Source organism: Canis aureus, chromosome 12 (assembly GCF_053574225.1).
Source record: "Canis aureus isolate CA01 chromosome 12, VMU_Caureus_v.1.0, whole genome shotgun sequence".
In the NCBI taxonomy this organism is placed as follows: Eukaryota; Metazoa; Chordata; class Mammalia; order Carnivora; family Canidae; genus Canis; species Canis aureus.
Genome location: NC_135622.1, coordinates 50048184 through 50064687, shown reverse-complemented (window position 1 = coordinate 50064687; position 16504 = coordinate 50048184). Strand labels below are relative to the sequence as shown.

At 37.9% G+C, this 16504-nt stretch overlaps 1 protein-coding gene across 1 annotated transcript in view; it reads right to left on the bottom strand.

The window, feature by feature from the left end:
* Positions 1 to 16504, bottom strand: part of WDR35 (WD repeat domain 35) — a 64710-nt gene that overhangs the window by 10770 nt on the left and 37436 nt on the right. The window contains exons 13-19 of the mRNA XM_077844035.1: positions 12917 to 12986; positions 11845 to 11898; positions 9834 to 9943; positions 9159 to 9369; positions 3522 to 3602; positions 945 to 1081; positions 194 to 397 (exon numbers count right to left, since the gene is read on the bottom strand). Coding sequence (XP_077700161.1) covers positions 194 to 397; positions 945 to 1081; positions 3522 to 3602; positions 9159 to 9369; positions 9834 to 9943; positions 11845 to 11898; positions 12917 to 12986 — 867 coding nt within the window. The remainder of the gene's footprint in view (positions 1 to 193; positions 398 to 944; positions 1082 to 3521; positions 3603 to 9158; positions 9370 to 9833; positions 9944 to 11844; positions 11899 to 12916; positions 12987 to 16504) is intronic.

Below are 16504 nucleotides of genomic sequence, written 5' to 3'. Positions count from 1 at the left end.
ATAAAACTGCTTCCGAAATATAAAATGTAAATTAATAAGGGACGTGTGGAATATCCAGCTAGCGATCAAAACTGAAATTAACTTCTAAAGAAATGGTAGGATACATTTATTTAGTCTACTGTACCTTCCTCGTTTGTACAAAAAAAATCACCAACACCAAAGTAGAGCAGGGGCCTGGGCCTTCATTACCTACCTTCTGTCCATATCAAGGTACATTCTTTCTGCCTCTTCAAACCTGCCAAAGTAGGCAGCAACTTCGGCCTGCCTCATGGGCTCACTCTGCAGATTGCCCAGACGCTTCACAAACTTAATGCCTTGGTAATCTTTGCAGTGCACAAATGCTTGCTCTGCAGTGTGCAAATCCAGTTTCTGAAGAGCTGCTTCAGCCAGCAGACGCCTTTATTACAAAAAAAAAAAAAAAAAAAAGCTTATTGTAATTACTGAGATAAAAAAAGTCTTGAACCAGAATTCAATTAGTATACCAATTTTTTTCAGTTAAACAGGGTGGGAAGTCATTAACATATTTATACACGTTTCACTTAATATTATGCTCATTTTGAGTACTTCCAAATCTGAAATGAATTTCTGTATTTAAAAAGAAGAGCAAGAATGGAAGTCTACCCCCACGAAGGCTACCATGAGAGTAGGGAACAATAGAGCTAAGACTTTGAAAGCACATACCAGTCATTCGGGGAAGATTTTTATTTTATTTAATTAATTAATTAACTAATTTTAAAGATTTTACTTATTTATTTGACACCGGAGGGGGTTACAAGCATGGGGACTGGCAGACAGAGGGAGAGAGAGAAGCAGGCTCACCCCTGGGAGCAGGGAGCTCAACATGCAGCTCCATCCCAGGACTCTGGGATCATAACCTGAGCCTGAAAGCAGACACTTAACCAACTGAGCCACCCAGGCGCCCCAGATTTTTTATTTTTAAATACCAGAGTCGGGGGTGTGGATTATCCTCTATGAATTGAGATGCATCTTCAATTCCAACCTTTTCAATCAATGCTCGACTATCTCGCAAGGACCGAATCTCAAAATTAATTATATAATCCTTGTTCGGATGTTCGGGATTCTAAAAGTAACATGAAAAAAAAGTCAAATGGCTGCCTTTAGAGTTGTGTTTCTTTTTTACAGGAAAACACACACACACAAACAACCGCATCATGTTATAATCCAAAAATGGGAAGAAAAGCTATTCCAACGTGTGGGTCTTCCGAGTTGTCTGGAAAACACCCACAATCCAGCTTCACTCCTCTTGAGGCTATGTGGCTGCCCTGGGGAATAGGGCAGTGATGGAAGAAGGGGGTCTCTTAAAATTATGCAGCCTTGTTTCCCTCAGCTTAAATGTCATGTTCCCAGGAGCTGCTATTCTCCTCGCCCAAAGTGCTGTGGCTTCCACCAGAGCAGAAAACACATGTGTGTGCCTCTACCCTCTCCTCTTTCCTTGCCAGGGGCAATGAAACTGTTGCTCCGGGTGCTGTTGGGCAGCAGACAAGCAAATAAAAGAAAAAGAGCAAGTTTTCATCACCTCTTTTCTTTTAATTTTGCAAGCTGACCCCTCCAAAAGAAAATAAAAAATTTTGAAGGCCAGCCTTGCAGGAAAGAGCTAGCTAATGGGCAAAGAAAGAAAATAGTAATTATGAACTCACCAATATCCTACATATTCCAAGGGAAAAAAGTGGAACATACAAGAAAGTTAGAAAAATCAGTAATGGCTACCAGAACTGAGTTGCGTGTGCCCCTCCTCACCCTGCAACCAAACCAATGCATGTAGAAACTAAAATATTCTCCGGGAAATCCCTGGCACACTGTAGAAAGTAGTATGGAAAGAGCATGAGTTTTGAATTCAAACAGACCTAAGTTTAAATCCTAATTCCAATGCTCACTGGCTATATGACACTTTCTAAAACCTGCTATACCCCCCTCCAACTTCTCCAAATAGAAACCCAATCATGTCACTTTACTGCTTTATGCCTCTAATGAGTCCAGGATATAGTCCAAACTCCACAGAAGGCACACAAGGCCTCTTATAACCCAGGCCAACCATCCCCATGACCGTTCCCTTCTTCATTTCTGCCAGCACTACCAATTACACACACCACCTTTGAAGCCAGACAGCTTGGAGTCAAATCATGTCTCTGCCTACTGCTAACTGGGTGTCACTGGCAAATTAGTTTCTCTCTCCAAGCCTCAGATTCTTCATCTGAACAAATGAAGATAATACTCAAACTTACTTTCTAGAGTTGTAAGGATTAAATAACACACATCAAACATTTAGCACAATGCCTGGTTGTGCTATTCATATTACTCACAGTCTCAGAACTGACCCAATGTTCTCTCACTACAGACTTTTGAAGGGATACATCTGCCAACTGAACGACAGCACCCCCACCCCTTGTCTAGTTGCTGAATTTGTCTATCTTCCCAACCCCTCTACTTGAGGCCAGGAACTGTGTCTTACTGACTGCCAGTAAACATTTCCTGAGTCAATGAACAGATGAACTTTTGGTAAATCATTTTACTCACTAAGAGCCTTCTTCATCTAAAAATGACATCTGTGTAATATGTACCAGGCATGGTTGGAACAACAAATGAACAATGATATATAATGACAAATGACAAATGAACACTTCCTTTGAGAGGTACTTTAGTAAATGTAAATTTAATAAATTCCTTCTTTTTCCTTTTGCATTCCTTCTGTTCTAATCCTCCAAGAAATTTCTCATGGGAAAAAAAAAGAAGTGAGTTATAACACAAGGGGTACAATTTACATATTAAACCCAAACATGAAAACATGCTACAACTGCAACTAACTCTGGAAATATAAAAATCTAGTATTCAAAAAAACTGGATGAAGTACACAGAAAAAGTATAAAACAAAGGTAAAACTGTTTTCAATATATTCTTAGCAAAGAAATTCTCAAAAGTTGGTCAAGGAAGGCCAAAGTAGAGGTTCAAAAAGATATCTGAAATCAGAAACGAATTGTTTTATAAAGCCTGAAAAAAAAATAGGATAGTAGCCCTGCAAACAAAAAGTTACTCAATTACCCTAGAATTACAGAAGACTAAACTGTCAAATTTCAGTACCTCTGTTATTAATATAAAAACAATGACAAAAACAACTAGCTATCATTTTTTGAGTTCTTGATCCTAGCTGTGGTAAGTGCTTTTTACACATTACCTTACACAATAACAATCCTGTACGATAGGTTCTATTATTATCCATATTTTAGAGACAAAAAATTGAGGTTCATAAACACGAAAGGGAAATGAAGCTCAAAAAGGTGAAGGAATAAATAAATAAATAAATACATACATACATACATACATACATACATACATACATACATACCAAAAAAAAAAACCCCAAAAAGGTGAAGGAACCTGTCTAAAGTGGTACAAGTGACAGAGCAGGGCCGATCCACGTTCCTAACAGGGACACCACACTGCCTGGTGAAAAAATAAATCCAGCCAAGCCAGCAACAGAAATACAATTGTTTTTTAAGAATTACCTTCAGTATCTCATCCAAAAGGACAGATTTAATTTCTAAATCCTCAAAGTTACAAATATATCCGGAAGTCTGAATGGGCTCCTTTAAAGATAAAAACACATGTTATGTTAAATTGAACAAAATTTTCCTTCCTTTAGTATGTGATTTTATATTTATTATCAACATTTTCAAACCAACAGAAAAGTACAAAAAATGTCATTAACAGCTATATGCCCATCATCTAAATAGTTATTAACATTTTTCTAAATACGCTTCAATTTTTTTGGCTATAGTATTTAAAAGTAAATCAAGTAAATTTATAGACATTATGACATTTCACCCCTAGCTATTTCAGTACATATCTTTAAAAGATAAAGATGTTCTTAAAAAAAAAAAAAAAAAAGATGCTCTTTACATAGCCACGTTACTATTACTATACCTTATGTAATCAGTATTACTTCCCTAATAGCATCTAATATCAGTCCAATTTTTCTCAATACCACTAGATAATTCTTATTCATGCAATGCAACAGGAAATTTAATTTTAAATTTACCTGACAAGCACTATATTTGTATGTAAGTACATATATCAAAGAAATTAAGTACCATACTGAAAGTCTACCCTCTGTAACATTAACCAGAGAGCATTCCTGATAGATTGTCTATATAAGAAGACTTAATTTGCCAATTTGTGAATACACAAGTCTGTTACAGGTCTGTCTCTTATCCTAGTGTTATGCAGGCTTATAGAAATCAAGTGTAGTAAACGCATATTACAATGTAAAGTGAGCTGCCCTAAATCCGTAGTAGAAAAAGTTAAGTATAAATATTATGTAAACAAAGAGAAAAAAACTCTCAATATACTTACTACCCCCAAGAACACTGTAGAAAGGATAAAATAATGTCTAGTAATGAAAATAATAGCAGAATGTAATTTTTTAAAATATGTGTTTACGTGTATATTATGAAACAGAAAGCAAAATCCAAAGGAAAAACATACTGAATTTATGACTCTGAAACTTAGTTCTTCATATGATAGAAACTACAAAAATTACAATAGGAAGATACTAAAAAGATGGATATTACAGGTGAAAGTTGAATCATTTAGTATGTCGAAGTTTAGGGCTCTTGCATACATATTATATGTGTTTATTGAGTCTTAAGGTGATTATTTTCTTTTAAAAAATAAAAATTGGGGGCACCTGGGTGGCTCAGTGATTGAGCATCTCCCTTTGGCTGAGGTCATGATCTCAGGTCCTGGGATAGAGTTCCATATTCGGCTCCCCACAGGGAGCCTGCTTCTCCCTCTGTCTATTTCTTTGCCGCTCTCTGTGTCTCTCATGAATAAATAAATAAATATCTTTTAAAAAAAAAAGTAAAAATTGTTGAGAAAATTTTACAAAATCCCTTTATTTCTTAAAAAAAAATTGTACTATGTAAAGGCAAATAATATGTCTTTATGAGCAATGAACATCCAGAGAGAATCAGAACAAATTTAATTCAAAAAGAAAGTATATAATGACATATTTCTTATAGAGGCCTTTTGTACCCTTTAATTATTTTGATACTATATGTATCCAAATATACCTGTATAAAAATGTTTATCATTAGAAAATGATTTTATTTTTGGCTAGATAAAACACAAAGCAAGGTAACCAAAAAAAAGTCATAAAAGATAATGCGTGGATAAAAAGTTACACCAAAAACAGAGAAAGGAAGAAAATACAGGTAGGAGGAGAGATCAAAAATTAAGAGCTTCCAAAATAATCTATGATTATTGGCACATAAGTAAATATGCAAATATCTGTGTAATTCAGATTTTAAAAAGTCAACTTCTGCTTGAGGGATCTCAACTAATTCTCTTTATTTTCCAAAATTCACTAGATATCATCCACGTTTCAACTGAAGTTTTAGACCTGCTGACAAAAGCAGGACACATTCCCTTATGCAGTGCATAACAAGTTTGTTTTTATCAAGAAAGTATTTACAACTTCACCAATCTATATACTATATTAAGTACTCTTATTCAGTACATAACTCAGAAGGTCTCAACATGGACAACAGAACAGGTATCATGAAGGGCTTATCCACTCACTTCTAGCATATTGTGACATAACGAAGTTTGTACAGACTTAGAGGACTTAAGGATTATAGTACATAATTTTTTTTATAGTACATAATTTTTAGCTAATCTTCATAAATTGGACCTGTCGTTTAAAAATCTTCCTGCAAAGAATCTGTGAATTAGCAGAATATTGGTAATGTGAGAGCAAGCAAACAGTCACCCTTCTTACTCCTAGCATAAATTCCAGGGTTAGGGATCCCTGGGTGGCGCAGCGGTTTAGCGCCTGCCTTTAGCCCAGGGCGTGATCCTGGAGACCCGGGATCGAATCCCACATCAGGCTCCCGGTGCATGGGGCCTGCTTCTCCCTCTGCCTATGTCTCTGCCTCTCTGTCTCTCTCTCTGTGTGTGACTATCATAAATAAATAAAAAATAAAAAAAAAATAAAAAATAAAAAAAATAAAAAATAAATTCCAGGGTTAACCACATTACAGAGTGAAAACCATTGTAGTCTAATCAGGTCTGACAAAAAGTCAGTTAAAAAATGGAAATTATCAAAAAAAAAAAATGGAAATTATCAAGACTACTTGAAACATGGGACTTATACTTACTAAGTTAATAATTCCATATTCTTTTTTTTTAATTAATTATTTATTTATTTATGATAGTCACACAGAGAGAGAGAGAGAGAGGCAGAGACACAGGCAGAGGGAGAAGCAGGCTCCACGCACCAGGAGCCCGACATGGGATTCGATCCCGGGTCTCCAGGATCGCGCCCTGGGCCAAAGGCAGGCACTAAACCACTGCGCCACCCAGGGATCCCATAATTCCATATTCTATATAAAGTGTGCATTACGCCTGAGATATCAGCTAAAGGTAGCCTGAACCATAATACTATGACGTTTTAAAATAAGGTTTACTTCCTGTTTTTTTTCTCATTCTTTTAAAATTTCTATTTCAGGGACATGATTGAAAATATATTTTTATTAATGTGGTAGGACATGTATATAACTTCTAAATAAATAATTATGCATACATGAAGGTATGGATTCAAAAGTGTGGAAACCCCTTGTTTGGTAAAGAGGTGTATAAAAATGAGAGGGTGAGTGACAAAAATATGAGATATGAAAGGAATACAAATATGAAATAGCACCAATGAGAGAGAAGATCCAAAAAAAGACTAGAAAAGCTGAATGAGTCCCTTGAGAGGGTCACTGGAGATAAAAATGATCAAGCAGGGAATACCAACATTAAATTACTCATTTCCAAATTCTCAAAGAAAGTGTGTTTTATCAGTAAATTACAACTTCACATACAAATGGCACCCTTTCTCCACATATAATCTGAAGAAAACTTTACAACTTAAAGGAAAGGTATGAATCTAGAATTCATAACACCACTCAAATGGATAAGAAGGTATTCAGTATTAATTGTCAAACGATAGCCTATCTCCTGAATAATAAAAGAATACAATGTCCTAAAGCAGCCCCAGTAAATTGTTTTGAAGAGTGTGTCCTTACATGATCAGTCAAAGCAGCTACAGGAATGAACAGCAGAGTAACTAACCAAGCAGGGCTCACAGCCAGCCAGTGTCCTCATGAATGAAAAGAATGGCAGGGTTTATACAGAAATCCAGTCAGTGGTAAGGATGAGAGAAATTCATCTAGTTTTAAATCCAACATAACTTGAACTACTTGCCAAGGCAGAAAACAAACTCAAAAAAAAAAAGAAGAAGAAGAAGGAAGGAAGGAAAGAAAAAAAAGAAAAGAAAAGAGAAGAAAAGAAAAGCAAAGCAAAAAGAAAAGAAAAAGGCTGTTCTGTTAAAACTACTTAAGAAGCACTTTGCACCAGGCCAAGACATCTTTTCCCCTGGTGTGTCACACACACATTATAAACAGCCCAGCACAACACTCTCACCTGTCCAGGCATATGATTTCTCACATAGGACACTCAGGGCCAATGACAGAAAAAGGACTCTAACGTTCAAAAAGTATTCCTCTCCCATCCTCAAGGTTATCCTGTGGTTACCTGTCAAATTTTCACACTTTTTTTTTAATTAATTAATTTATTTATTTATTTATGATAGTCAGAGAGAGAGAGAGAGAGAGAGAGAGGCAGAGGCATAGGCAGAGGGAGAAGCAGGCTCCATACACCGGGAGCCCGACGTGGGATTCGATCCCGGGTCTCCAGGATCGCGCCCTGGGCCAAAGGCAGGCGCTAAACCGCTGCGCCACCCAGGGATCCCCCTCACACTTGTTTTTGTGGCAAGCATCAGATTTCCCTTGGACCCTTGGTAGGAGCCCCTGCTTGCAGGTTAAATGCAGCAGCAGCCTCAAATGCCTTTCCTTTAAACAGTACCCAGAAACTAAAAGTCACAAAGATCCTTAAGACTCCCTAAAAGTTTTAACAAATCCTTTTTTAAAACAGATTTTATTTATTTATTCATGAGAGACACACAGACAGAGGCAGACACATAGGCAGAGGGAGAAGTAGGCTCCCTGTGGGGAGCCTGACATGGGACTTAATCCCAGGGCCAAAGGCAGAAGCTCAACCACTGAACCACCCAGGTGCCCCTTAACAAAGCCTTTGAGAGCAATTTATATCAGGTCAATTCCCAACCCACAGAGCCTGAGTAGAGCTAAAATGAGGAAATGCGAAAATAATTTAGGCTATTAAAGGGACAAATAGTTTACCACTAAGCAAATTACTCTAGAAGATCTTTGGCACCTCAGGGACCCAAGCATTCAATTTCTATCCAAAAAGGAAACTGTAGATCCACACATCAATTGTACAGCCTTTATCAAGTTACCTCTTATTATTTACATTTGTTGGGTACATCAAGCATAAAGAAAATTCCCAATTGAAAATGTATTAATTATTCAAAAATTGTATAAAAGATTTATTTCAATGATGCATTGATTAGGCTACCACTCAAATGATTTTGAATTTCCTAAACACAAATGCTGATGCAGACAGACAAAGGAAAAATTAGCTGCTGTGAGCTGCAAGGAGAAAATCAAAAATAGAACTTTAAAACTAGTGAGCATGGGGCTTCCTGATATGCCAGAGAGGGTAGATTAATCAGTCCACACTTGCATATTCATAAAATTATCAGGGTGAAAAAGTCCAGGATTCGTGGCTGACAGAATTGGTGTGAATATAAATAAGACCAAGGAAGCACAGATTAAAGTAGATAGAGAGGCAAAGAGGATAAAAGCACAAAGCAATTTCAAAACAGCATTTTTTTGGTTAGGTTTTAAGCAATTTTAGTAAACGTTACTACTGATTTTTTTTTCTTAACTTTAACAAGTAAAAAATAAAGACTATATATTAGAGATCATGACTCCATCTTCTAAAAAGAACAGATAAATGCTCAGGAAGTGCCTTTCAGAGAAAGCAGAAAATATTTAAACAATCAGTATTATTCCCACTCAAGACCAAATATGTTACAATTCCACAGAGATGTTTCTATTTCTTTTCAGAAATTCATGCAGCCAACACCAACAAACCTCTTAAGGAAACAAAGGGAAAAAGTCACGTTTTGATTATCTGGCTCATTATTTATGTACTGTTAATGCTCCTTTTTTTGTGTTTACCTCAGGATCCAAGTTTCTGAAAACATACATTCTTGTCTTCTCCATCATTGCAAACAAATCTGGATTATCTTTGGCCCACTTCATATCCCAGACATCTTTCCGCTCCAATTTTAACAACTCGCCAGTGACTTGCTGTCCTGTGCTGTCTGTTACCCGAGCATCCAAGTCAAAGAACGTTAGAGCTCCTGAGATGTCTATGATAGCCAGACGACTACAAATAATGATGTTGGAGAAGGGAAACAAAATTGTAAAATGACGATCAGCAATCACAAATATTACGACCTATTACTGTTCTTCTGCAAAATCAGTTCTTTAAAACTGGGAAGAAGGCTTTAAAGAAATAACTGGTTTTAAATTTTTATAAATTTGATAGAAGACATGGACTATTCTCCGTTTTGCTTCCTTGTGAGGAAAAAGTATCCAAAAGAATTAAAGCAACTGACATGCAAACAATTTAAAGTATTACATTAGAATCTCTATATTTTGCCCAATTAGAGAAAACCATCTAAACACAGTATAATACAAATATCTAAATACAAATCTAGTATAGTAATATCACACTGAACTATAAGACAAGCTTACAACACACGTCTTTGTATTTATTACATAAATCCAACAATCCCACTTGATAACTTCTATACCCCACAACTACATGAGGAGAAATTTCAGACTTACCTAGAGTTGCAATTCAAGGATAACTGGTAGGCTCGACAATTAAGGGAATATTTTTGAATTAAACCAACATTAGGAAGACTGTATCTCTGAATGGCACCAGATTCACGACCCTATGGAAATTACTTTTGATTACTACAGCATATTTACATAATAAAATTAAGTTACAACTACAGGCCTTTCTATATGTTGATACATTTGTTTCAAAGCCAAAGTGATAGTGTCATAACTAATTTCCAATTCTAATACTAAATCACATTGCTGAGTGCATATATATCTCCTGATTTAATTAAAACCCTTTAAAAGTAGCTGAAGGTGAACTGATTTTTTTTATTTGGCATTCAAAAGAAGTCAGGAATCTAGCTGTTCAATAATACATAAAGTCTTACATCACAAGGAAGAAATAACAAGGGTTATTTAACAGTTGTTATCTAGGCTAATATTCAGGGTACACAAAAAAGCTAAAATATAAAACACTTACTGAATTAAATTTCATATATATGAAAAACCAATGTAAGATCACCATACAAAACAGTTGTTACTGAAAGTCTACATTTTTACGCTATAGCCACTTATCTGATACTAGTTAGAGGCAAAGGGAGATGATCAGAAAGCAGTGATACAATGAGTATTAGTTTAAATGGGTCTAAAAATAAAACAGATTATAAATTATTATGCAACTCTGTGCAAGCCTTAATGCTGACAGATCAACAGTTGGTATAAGGATCAGGAGAGAACTGTAGTTTCCAAATGCTTCTGTGCCTCTGGTGGTGGCAATGGGACAAAGCAGAAAGCTGTGCTCAGCCAATCTTTCCCTCTCCCCTTTTTAATCAGAGCAGCACTGTTTTTGCAGCATGATTCTCAAGAGAGGACTATCAGAAAGGCTGGAAGGATGAGAGGGAGAATATACTTTAATATGTAAAAGGGAAGCATGGGTTTCAGAAGATTTACCATATTGGGGTATGAAATAAGATCTTCTTTTTGAAAAAAGGGGTCCTGCGCTTTGAATGTTTAAAAAAAAGTAATTATTCTAAAACCTTTTACATTTCAACAGTGAAAAGCAGTTTTAAATGCAGAAGATATTTTCTCCATTAAAACTTCTGACTGGTATTAAAACTATCCGAGTATGTTTCTTATAGGTAGACTCTGTCATTTAGGAATTAAGTCAATTTTTGTGATTGCTATGAATTGCATGTTATTTTTTTTTTCTGCAAATGTCAGAAACACAGCTAACACACACACACAAAACAAACAAACAAACAAACAAAAACTCCCTGCCATACAGCAAAAAATCTAAAAAGAAAAAAAGAGGCTCTATAAGACAAACAGCTTTAAAAATACTGATGAGGAAAAACAAATACTACATTCTTAAGATTTTGTCCATCATAAAATTATCTAATGGCTAAGGAACGTAACCAGAACTGTAAATACACACTATTAAGGCTCTGATTACATAATTATTCAATGACTTCACCAGCATTACAATATTAAAGTAAACATTTAGTTCTAAAATTAGTATTTTCCAATGTCAGAGCTCAAGAAAAGACACTACAACATCGATTTTATTTGAAAAATTTTCCTAGACTTCTTCATTTTATTGGTTAGCAAACACATCACCTCTTCATTTTAAGTCTTATGACAGTAGCTGAGCCAAAACACTTCTCCAACACAAAATAGCAGGCCATCTAGAGGAGGAAGCTTTCTAAGACCTACTACTGCTATCCAATCCACTCCACACCTGCCAACTTGTACGGTCATTCGACCCAGTGTCAAACTCTCCCCAACTGGCCACTATTCTATTGCTTTTACAAGCAGCTATTTTTGCAAATGCTTAACAATTTGTGAGGCAATCTTTAGAATTTTCTTATTTTTCACACTGGACTTTGTAAATAGGTGCCCACAAGATGATGTTCAAATCCAAAGCATTTGCTCTATTTGCTCACTTTGCTCTATTTTTCTAATTTAAACAATTATTATACATAATGCTAGTTTTTTTTTTTTTTTTTGAACTTACCACAATCAGTGTCTTATCAGAGGCAGTTATGGCACAAATTGGATCCCGGGTGCCCTAAAATAAATCATTATTCTTTAACAAATATTTATTGAATAAGTAATCTGGTATAAGGTAGTATGCAATTCACTAAGAATACTTTAATGTATTTAACCTAACATTTACTTAATGAGCACCTACTACGTGATAGATACTGAACTAAGCACGAGAGACACTCGGATAAAATCTTTCCCCTCCAGGATTCCTCCAAAGCCTACTGGGGAAGACAGCAAACCAAACACCTAATTACAGTACAGTATGATCAAAGTAGTGGTGTGCTCACGAGTTACAAGCACACCAAAGGAAGGAACGTCTCATCTACACAGAAGGGCACGGGGAGGCAAAAACCTGAGCTTTGTCATAAAAGAACAGATGGCAGAAGGGCCAGCCAAGGCCAGAATGAGGAAGGGGAAGTAGCACAGCACTGTAACAACCTGGGTGGATCTCAGGTGCTTATATGCTTAGTGCAGAAAAGCCAATTTCAAAAGGTTCAATGCAACATGATTCCATTCCTTTAAAAAACTCTCAGAGTGAGGAAACTAGAGATAATTAGTGGTTGCCAGGGGGTAAGCACAGGGTGGAAAGCAAGTGTGGAAAAAAAAAAGACATAGCAGGAGGCAAGTCCCTTCCCAATGGTGAGATTACCTCAAACTATGCACACATACATTAATGGGAAAACTGGGTAAGGAATGGGGTGGGAGTCTAGCTAATGGTGTCATCACCAATATCAATACCCTGTTTTTTATATTATCCTAGTTATAGAAGATGTCACCTTTGAGGGATGCAGGGTAAAGAGACACTATGTGCTATCTGTACAACTTCCTGTGAATTTATAATTATTTCAAAAATTTTTTAAGAATCAAAAGAAAAAAAGCAGACATAGAAAACAGTTTTTTGAGACAGACTTTTTTTTAAAGAATTACTAGAATAAGATGGTATTTAGTAAAAAAAATTCTTCCTCAGATCTCAAAATAAAGTTACAGTATTTCCAAATTTACAGATATCAACATTTGCTGGCAATAATAAGATCACCTACTTGAATGGCTTTACTATAATCAAGCACCCCATCCACAGATCCAGAAGGAGTATCATCAATATGATAAATTCTGGGGGGAAAAAAAAGTGAGAATTTCAAAGATGGTCTAATAAGTAAAGGTGATACCATTTCCTAATTTTTAGAACAATTAAAGGATTGGATGACATCCATGAATATTATTATATAACATAAACGTCCTGATTATTTTAAAGAGTTCTTGACACAGTTGCATCCCACAAAGGTGGAAATCATCCACCAGGTGTTTACTAGTTATGCAAGTGTTACATTCCTGAAAGTTCTGCCAAAAAAATACTTGAACATTCAATCACATATTTCCAATGAATTTCATTAAGCCACAAAAGATATTTTACCTTATTCTGCAAATGAGTATCACTCAGGAATAATTTCTAATACACTAAGTAAGTTTCTCTGTTATTTCTCCATAATTTCCCTTCTATTGATATGCTTAATAAAGGTAAAGTTTAAATAAACTTGGGAAGCTGTAGTTAATGGAATTCTTATTCTAAAGTAAAGAATTGTTCCCTGTGTTATGAAGATGCACTACTTTTGGACTTCCCCCATCTGATACATTTAATATAATACTATTCACACCACAGTATCTCTATTACTTTGTCTCTCCCACCAGTTGATGAGTTTCCTGGATGCAAAGACCATGTCTCCAGTGCCTAGCACAGTGCCACACACTGTCAGGTGCTCTAAATCTGCTGGAAAAATATTAAAATGAGTGGGGCGGAATAGGGAAGATACATCAGAGTAGCTATGAAGCCCTGGGCAAGTTAATTAACTTCTCTGAGCCGCAATTTCTCCATGTGGACAATAAGGGCAACTTTGAAGGGTTAAGAGGCAAAAATAAAGTGAGGTTTGTAAAGCACTATGCACAGAGCCTGTTGATCATCAAGAAATCATACATGGAATATAGTCACAAAAAAAAAATCAAACCATTTCCTATCTTTAAAATATTATGAAATTTTTATCATTAAGTTGAAATCGTAATTGTACTTTCATCAATATAATGATATTAAATGTTATATAGATATGTATCAAATGCAGAAAGAAAATATATTAAAAATAGAAAATAATTTCAGAGGTGCCAGATTTCTACATCTTAATACATTTCTATTAAGTATATCCAGCTAATATGTCTACTTAGTTATCACAAAATAAAAGTCAAAGGTCAGAATAGGAGGTCTTTTAAGAGATTTTGTGAGCACCTTCCATCTCATAAAACAAGTAGAGTACTGCAAGAAAGGCCAATCTGAGTGAGCGTTTCAGAGCAAGATCAACCTGGTTCCCTGGCCCATCTCTGCTTATCCGGTGGTGACCTTTGGCAAATAATTTAAGCTCCTGTGTCTTAGTTTCCTCTCTGAAACAGGATTAATAAGAGTACTGACTAGGCTTACTGTAGTATCTAGCACATTAAAAGTATTCAATCAATGATGGCTATTCTCACCATCATTCACCATATTTTACAGATAAAGCCCAGAGAGATGCTTCTCCATCTGTAAAACTAGCACGTGTGTCCCAGATAGAAATAGAGGCATATGCTGCCATCTTAAAGCCAGAATATCTTTAGCTAGCTCTCAGAGGACACTTTCTCTATGGAGAGGCTAGACTCTTTGGTCCCAACTTTGTCCTAAGATCTCCCTGCAGACTGTGGTTCTTTTGCTTATTATTGCTTCTGCTTTCACATGCTGTTCTAAAAGAGGCCAAAGATTCTTCCCATTTAGACTTTCAGAACTACTGAGAAAACAAGATATAGTATTTTCAACTGTTTTTTTAAGAAAGGGAAAAGGGGGGGAGGGGCAGAGGGAGAGCCAGAGAATCTTAAGCAGCCTCCAGGCCCAACACAGAGCCCGATGAGGGGCAAATCCCACAACCTTAAGATCATGACCTGAGCCAAAATTGAGAGTCAGACACTTAGCCAACTAAGACACTCAGGTGTCCCTCAACTGTTTTTTTTTTTTTTTTGGTTGCTTTTTTTTTTTTTTTTTTTTTTTTTGCTTTCACATGAATTCGCATATCTAAAATATTTTTACTGGGGACAGTTCTCCTATCTTAGTGAGTCTTAAAGGAAAGACTGCATTAAGATCTCAAGCATGTGTGAAGGAAGATGATCTGAAATGACCCCCTGCCGCCCACTCCCACCAACACAGGCCTACACCCTGATTAAGAATTATTAGCTTAGGGGGGAGGAGCAAGATGGCGGAGGAGTAGGGTCTCCAAATCACCTGTCTCCACCAAACTACCTAGAAAACCTTCAAATTATCCTGAAAATCTATGAATTCGGCCTGAGATTTAAAGAGAGACCAGCTGGAATGCTACAGTGAGAAGAGTTCGCGCATCTATCAAGGTAGGAAGACGGGGAAAAAGAAATAAAGGAACAAAGGCCTCCAAGGGGGAGGGGCCCGCGAGGAGCCGGGCTGAGGCCGGGGCGAGTGTCCCCAGGACAGGAGAGCCCCGTCCCGGAGGAGCAGGAGCTGCACCGACCTTCCCGGGCGGAAAGGGGCTCGTGGGGAGGTGGAGCAGGACCAGGAGGGCGAGGAGGCCCTCGGGCTCCCGGGGACAGTAACAGAGCAACTGCGCGCCCAGGAGAGTGCGCCGAGCTCCCTAAGGGCTGCAGCGCGCACGGCGGGACCCGGCGGGACCCGGAGCAGCTGAAGGGGCTCGGGGGCGGCTCCGCGGAGGGGGCTGCGCGGCCCCGGGAGCAGCTCGGAGGGGCTCGGGCAGAGGAAGAGGCTCCGTGCGGAGGGGCCTGCGCGGTTCCAGGAGCAGCTCGGAGGGGCTCGGGCGGCGGCTCCGCGGAGGGGGTTACGCGGCCCGGGAGCGCGAATCCACCAGCGCAGGCCCCGGAGCACAGGGCGCCGGGACACAGCCCAGGATCCCGCCTCCCCCGGGACAGGCAGAGGCCGGGAGGGCCCAGGACAGCGAGGACGCTCCTGCCCCAGCTGAGCAGATCAGCGGCCCCGCCCCGGAGCCTCCAGGCCCTGCAGACGGAGTTCCTGCCGGAGCTGAATCCAAGGCTCCAGAGCTGCCCCGCCACTGGGGCTGTTCCTCCTGCGGCCTCACGGGGCAAACAACCCCCACCGAGCCCTGCACCAGGCAGGGGCACAGCAGCTCCCCCAACTGCTAACACCTGAGAATCAGCACAACAGGCCCCTCCCCCAGAAGATCAGCTAGACGGACAACTTCCAGGGGAAGCCAAGGGACTTAAAGTACACAGAATCAGAAGATACTCCCCGGTGGTTCTTCCTTTTTTTTTTTTTTTGTTTTGTTTTGTTTTGTTTTGTTTTGCTTTTTGATTTGTTTCCTTCCCCCACCCCCTTTTTTTCTCCTTTCTTTTTCTTTCTCTTTTTCTTTTTTTTTTTCGTTTTTCTTTCTTTTTCTTCCCTTTTTTTTTCTCTTTCTCTTTTCTTTCCTTCTTTCTCTCCTCTCTTTTTCTCTTTTTCCCAATACAACTTGCTTTTGGCCACTCTGCACTGAGCAAAATGACTAGAAGGAAAACCTCACCTCAAAAGAAAGAATCAGAAACAGTCCTCTCTCCCACAGAGTTACAAAATCTGGATTACA